This window comes from Alligator sinensis, unplaced genomic scaffold, assembly GCF_000455745.1.
Source record: "Alligator sinensis unplaced genomic scaffold, ASM45574v1 scaffold1608_1, whole genome shotgun sequence".
Classification (NCBI taxonomy): domain Eukaryota; kingdom Metazoa; phylum Chordata; order Crocodylia; family Alligatoridae; genus Alligator; species Alligator sinensis.
In genome coordinates this window covers 131,199-137,915 of record NW_005843397.1, presented here as the reverse complement: position 1 = coordinate 137,915, position 6,717 = coordinate 131,199, and the positions used below count along the sequence as shown (strand labels likewise).

The 6,717-nt window shown below is 57.8% G+C and overlaps 1 protein-coding gene across 1 annotated transcript in view; it reads right to left on the bottom strand.

Moving 5' to 3' along the window:
• Positions 1 to 3,986: 3,986 nt before the first annotated feature.
• LOC102372030 overlaps positions 3,987 to 6,717 on the bottom strand; it is a gene marked incomplete at its 5' end in the record, with an annotated part of 6,565 nt that continues 3,834 nt past the window's right edge. Inside the window, 2 exons of the mRNA XM_006038565.2 lie at positions 3,987 to 5,814; positions 5,978 to 6,135. Coding sequence (XP_006038627.2) covers positions 5,806 to 5,814; positions 5,978 to 6,135 — 167 coding nt within the window. The remainder of the gene's footprint in view (positions 5,815 to 5,977; positions 6,136 to 6,717) is intronic.

Sequence of the window (6,717 nt, the reverse complement as noted above, 5' to 3'; positions counted from 1 at the left end):
GTTACTCGTACCTACAGTGCTGGAGCACCTGGTCTTCTTCCAGGGTCAGCCACAATGGATTACTGCCCACCTTTGCCATGACTCGGGGCAGCTCAGTCAGTCACAATGGCAGGAACATGACTCAGAGTAAACACAGTCCTTTTCTTCTTAAACTTGTCACCTGAATCTCTCCCCTCCTAGCATCCCGGGCGAGGGCCCAGTTCAGGTACTGAGAACCCAGTACTGGTTGGTCCTTAGAGAGACAAGACTACAGCCTTTCTGGAACCAGGACTTCTTTGCAAGCTTGGATGCAGGATTCAGAGACAGTAAAAATACCTGTAGCAATCACCGTTTTTGTACAGCTTATTTTCCAGTGATCCTGCACTCCCTCTTAGTGGGTAAAGCATTGCTACGACCCAAGTCAGATAGAGAGTCAAGACAGGCCTGTAATCCAGCCTTTTGTTGCTTACACCCCAGAGCACAAGAACATGCACTTGTGTTCATGCCTGCCTAGCTACCTGCTATAGCACCCTACCTATCCCCTGCTCTCCTGCCTGGGGTGTTACCCCAAATTAATTAATTAATCAATTCATTTACTAAAGAGGGAGCACAGATGGACTGATTTAAATCGGGGAAACTAATAAACTAATAATTTGGGGGGGGGGGCGCTGAGTGCTAGCATGCATGCATGCCCCCCTGGTGGGAAAGTCTCTGGAGGGTGGGGAGGGGGGAACCTGCCACCCCTCAACCCGGGCCCAGGGGGCCTGGAGTGGAGGGCCCAAGGTGGGGCCAGCCTTGGCTGCCCCAACGGGCTGAAGGGGACAGAGCCCCTGGGAACCCTGCACACACCCAGCCAGGCACTGCCCAGCCAGGGCAGCGTGGGGCTTGTCCAGGGGGCGTGGGGAAGCAGTGGCAGCTCCCGCCGCTGCACAGGTCCCAGAAGGCAAAAGGAGCTTGTGAAAAATGAGTGTAAATCAGTAAAAACCAAATAACTTCAATTAAAACCGAAAATGCAGAATGCTATATATAACATATGTCACTGGGTCACTTAAAGGTCACCAACCCATGCTAAGGACTCTGAAATGGTGTCAGGCAGGTCTAGGCTCTCAAAATGGGTGCCCAAGTCTACAGGTGGAGATGCAGGAGGAAGCAGGGTAGCAGCAGATATCTTGCATTTGCTAAGGCCTTCCCAAGATTCCCCTTGTTCACACCCAGTATTTATAGGTGGGCTATTTAAATCAACATTTCGCCTGGTATTCTCCAAGTGTCTTTGTTCTCCAGAGACTTTGGGACTGGACTGGATTGGACTGGAGGATGCCCATGAGCTGGACCCATTTCCTTGTGAAAAGTACAGTCCTGGGAGAGGAGAGAGGACTTCTTATCTCCTTCCCCTGCAGTCCAAGAAAGCAACATGCTCTGTCCTGAATTATTTTCACTGTGCTGGGTAGGCTGGTGATACTGTAGCCTGGATTAACAAGGCCACATTGCTCTAACTGGTGGCTGGATTCCAGTTGACCACGTATGACTCTGTTGTTCTCAAAAGGCCAAAACCCTCTGCTGTGACCGCTCACCACTGTCACAGCCTTTTCCAAAAAGCAGGTCTTCATTCTTGGTCCAGTCTTGATACACAAATCCTTCTACTGTTATTGCTAATAACTGAAATTCATCTGTTTGATTATTGATTGTACAGTAGCTTCAACACAGAATCATAGCTGGCAGGGGCCTCAGGAAGTCACATCTAGTCCAACCCCCTGCTCAAAGCAGGACCAGCCCCAAATACATCATCCCAGCCAAGGTTTTGTCTATCTGGGCCTTAAAAGCCTCCAAGGATGGAAACTCTACCATGTTTCTGGGTAACCTATCCCGGTGCTACACCACCCACCGTGTGAGAAAATTTCTCCTAATATCCACCCTAAACTTCCTTCAATGCAACTTGAGCCCATTGCTCCGTGTTCTGACCTCTTCTACCACTGAGAACAGTCCAACTCCACCCCCTTTGCAACTCCCCTTCAAGGAGTTTGAAGACTGCTATCAAATCCTCCCTCAGTCTTCCCTTCTGCAGACTAAATAAGCCAATTCCCTTAGCCTCTCCTCACAAGTCATGTGCCCTGGTCATTTTGTTGCCCTCCGCTGCAAATGGCAGGGAAAGCCCACTCCGGCACTGTAACAAGCGGGCATCCCGGGGCTGGTCTAAACATAGGCCTGCCCACTTGTTTTAGGGCTAGCTGCCCGCCTCCTCACTTGCCACGCCTTGATGTTAATAATTATAAAGATGTCACTCAGCAGGAGGCTGCCCATTTATCTGTCCCGATGACAAGGGCCTATATATACAACTCCGACCTGCCCTTATCGTATCCCACGCCCCGCAGATGTTCTGCGGCCTAACACCCAGTCTACTTATCTCGGTTGGGCTCCCAGCCCTATCTGCTCTCAGGGCTCCAACCCCTTCTGGTCTCTGAGCTTGCACCTTGGGCCTCCAAGCCCGCCTGTGGGATCAGGGCTCTGAGCCTTGTCCCAAGCCCCACTGGGCTGCCCCTTATCCCTGAGCCTGGGAGCTTCCATAATAGCTCCCCAAGGCTCAGGGCCCCACCCCGCCAGGAACCTTACCCGGCTCCCTTGCAACCCCAGGCTCACCTGCAAGCCTGAGCACTGCCACAGGTCCCTCCTCCTGGCCTGGGCCCTGCCTCAGCACTCACAGTGATCCTGGGCTCCCCCTGTACAGCCACCAGGGATGTGGGGCTGGGGTTAGAAGGAGCCCCATATGCCTTTCACCAAGGAGAAAACTGGCCTGGCATTTCTCCAGGACTGTCCTGCCACAGACAGTCCCACCAGGCCACCCTACCCTGGCAGGGTGCAGCTTTCAGTCATACCCAGGACCCAGGTGTGGGCTTCTCCTTCCCCATAGCCCCCAGCCCTTACCTCCAAGCTGTTCCATGTGGGCAGTGTCTAGCTGGCTGGCAGCAGACTGCTGCCTTGTTCAGGGCCCAGCCTTTATATGACAGGTGGGCCTTGTTTCCCAATCAGGCAGCATTGCATGATTGGGATAACAGCCAGCTGCAGGCTGCTGCCGCTCAGGCCCCTGCAAGTAGTGGAGCACCCTGTGCTGTGTTACAGGCACGCTGCATGGGGGACCAGGAGAACAGGAACTCTGTGATCTCTGCGGTGCCTGGTCCCTGTGACCAGAGCTGTGATGATGAAGGCCTCACATTTGAGCGCTTGTCTGACTGGATCCCAACGATGTCCTGGCTCCAATGCAAGACACTGCCCTAGGACATCCTCGCCTCAGGCAGCAGAACAATTGGCCCTCAAAAATGGGGTTCTACAACCCTGTGCACAGATGTCCAGCCACCTGAGGCCTCGCTCAGTGTCCAGCTTTGGATTGTAACATAGATGCACACCTGCCAGCTACTGGGGCTGGCCCCGAGCCATGGCACTGAAGCTCAGCTAGGTCTCCCTCCCCAGCTGTTGGGCTGAGCCTGGCAGACCCAGGCTTCCTGGGGGACTGATCCAGAGCCACCAGCTGCAGCATGTGGCCCTTCGCTTGGTGGCAGTACTGAGCCCAGAGGGGAAGAGAAGAGCAGCCTGGGCAGGGACCGCGGGACCAGTCACATGAGCCACCCTGGCACTAGGTGAAGCCAGGGCAGATGGGATGGTGGGAGGTGTCACAGCCACGCCATTCTCAGCCAAACCTTTCTTGGGAAGGTTTCCCTAAGGATTGCGGATGTGTGTGCCAGATGCCTGGGTTTTGTGTGTGCATCTCAGATGCCTTGATTCTGCATGCGTGTGTGTGTGTGCATGCATATGTGTATATGAACACAGGTGGGTGTCCCCTGGGACACCAGGGCAGGGGGTTTTGTGGGTCCCTGGGTGAGGGCTGGAGCTGGGGGAGGAGGGAGAGGGTGGAACTGGGGCTTGAACCCTGTGCCTGTGCCCCACTCCAAGGCCAGCAAAGCAGCAGGAGGCCTGGGACAGGCGGAAACAGCTGGTGCCCAGAAAGAGAAAGGGGACATGAGTTTTTTCTACAGGGGAAGGGGTGGGGAGAAGACAGGGCTGGGCTGGGTCAGGCAGGCTGTGGGAGCTCGTTCACAGCCTCACCCTCTTCTCGAAGCAGGACCAGGCTAGAAGCCCAGATCCCAGCGCAGAAGGCGTCCAGGAGCAGCAACAGGCGCCAGGGTTGGTGGGAGGGGGTAGGCTGCGTTCAGGTCCTGGCAAGTGCTTCCTCCTTCTCGCGCCTGGGCTCCACATCATCTCCTGCTCCATGAAGGACATCCAGCTGCACTTCTTCAGCTGGGCCCAGACCCTCCCTGCCATTCTGGGAGCCGGACTCTGATATGGGGCTGTCCCGGTGCGGGGTCCCATGTGCATCACAAAGGGGCCGGAATACCTTGGATGCCTCATGACTGCCCTGTGGCCAAAATCCTGCCAGCACGTGTCAGTGCTAGGGTCCATCCTAGATCTGCGGGGCCGGCAGGGACCTATGGGGTCACATCCAGTCCAAGTCCCACCTGAGGGAGGATCAGACCTGTCCAAATCGGCCCAGACAACCCCATGTCCAACTTCAGAGACACATGACACAGTTGCCCTGGACACAGCCCCAGACACTGCCCCTGTCCCTAGTAAAGCAGGAGGGGCTGCAGCTGCCAACATCTTGCTGCTGCCAAGGAAGTTCCTGGATGCTGCAGAGACCCCAGGCAGAGGCCGTGCCCCTGCTGCAGAAAAAGGCAAATCCCCCCAGTCTGGACCAGTCTGAGCAAGGGGGAAATCCCTTCCTGCCCCCAGTGCACCATCAGTCTGATCCCAAGCGCATGGGCAAAACCTTCTAGCCAGGGCCCTGCAGTGTTGGTCCCAGCAGGAGCACTGGCATGCCCAGTCCCCCTTCCCAGCCTGGGCTGCAGCCAGCACCCAGCACCCCTGGAGGAGGCTTAAAAACCCCTACACATAGAGCAGGAAGTGGGGGCTGGAATTTCCCCCCACCCCACACAGCAACCAGAATAGAAATCTGTCATTCACCCATGGCCTGCCCCCATAAGATGCAGCACAGCCTTGCAGGAAGCAGGAGGCTTTGCAGCCCCAGCCCCGGCCCTGCTTGAGTGCACACCCCCAGGCAGGTAGGTAGGTAATGGCATCCAGGACAAAACTCTTTATTAAGTGCTGAGGCCCCATGGCCCCGAGTCACAGCCTGGATGGGCAGGGCTGGGGCTGCCATCACTACCACTCTCCTGCCATCAGCCCCGTCTCTGTCCCGCTGTCAGTGACCCAAAAGGACTTGGAGGTGGCACTGGGACCTGGGGCCATGTGCCATTCTGCCCCCAGCACAGCATCGGACTGAGCCAGAGTGTAGGGGCAAGACCCTCTAGCCAGGAGCCTGCAGGGTTGATCCTAGCAGGTACACTGGCACAGCCCAGTCCCCATCCCCAGCGTGGGCTGCAGCCAGCACCCAGCATCTCTGGCGGAGGCTTAAAAACCCAAACATAGAACAGGAAGGAGAGACTGGCACCCCTCGTGCTGCTCTGGGAGGAGGCAGTGGCTTCCCCTCCTCCTGCCTTCTGCTCCCACCATGCCCGGGATCCAAAGCCAGGACCTGGCAGCAGGTCTGTGGGGGTTCAGCCTGCAGCTGCCCTGACCCCTGGCTCCTGTAAGCAGCTGCCCAACACCAGTGACTCATCCAGGCCTTGGTGCCGCTAACACAGTGCTCAGCACCACCAGCTCTGGGGAGTTTGGGGCCCTAAGAGTGGCAGGAATTCCTGACGTCCATCCCCGTTCTGCCAAGACTGGGGCTCCCTGGTGGCCTTGTGGTGGTAGGTGCAGCCAGCCATGGATCGGACATCATGAGACCTGCAGGGAGCAGAATGGAGGCAGCGTCACGCTTACACCCAGGACCTCACTGCCCTGCACACCCAGGGCTGCACTAACGAGCCCCAACCCAGAGAAAAGCCCAGGGCTGGGCACGCAGTTGCTGGGGCCCTGTGAGTGCCATGGCATGACAAGGGGCACTTACATGCGTGTCCGCAGGCAGCAGCGCACCTGGGCTCTGGGCAACGTCCCGGGGGGCCTTGGCGCCAGGCGGTCTCCGCTCACTCATCACACGCGAGATGGTTCCCAGAGCAGCCTGCAGGTCCCGCAGAGCGGCACCGCTCAGCCCCAGTAGGGGGGAGGCTGCAGGACAGAGGCACCGGGTGAGGCCACACACAGCCACAGCACGCAGAACCCCCAACTCTTAAACACACCTGCCCCTGGCTGTGGTACAGCTGGCATGGAAACCAGCATTACCCAGGGGCCACAGGAGGGTCCAGCGCCTTGCTAATGGCATCACAGCCACCCAGCCCCGCTGGGGCAGCGACAGGCAGGACAGCTGGACCCATCGGCAACTCCCAGCCTCTGGGCAGCCACTGCCAGGGCCAGCATCACCTGGGCCCCAAACCTAGTGGGGAGTTGCATCCTGGCCCCTTGGAGACCCCAGACTCAATCCATCAGACCCTGCAGAAGCGCCGGGCTCCCCTCCCAGCTCTGGCACTGCCCCCAGCCCCGCTGGGGCAGCGACAGGCAGGACAGCTGGACCCATCGGCAACTCCCAGCCTCTGGGCAGCCACTGCCAGGGCCAGCATCACCTGGGCCCCAAACCTAGTGGGGAGTTGCATCCTGGCCCCTTGGAGACCCCAGACTCAATCCATCAGACCCTGCAGAAGCGCCGGGCTCCCCTCCCAGCTCTGGCACTGCCCGGATGTCCTAGCTGCCTGG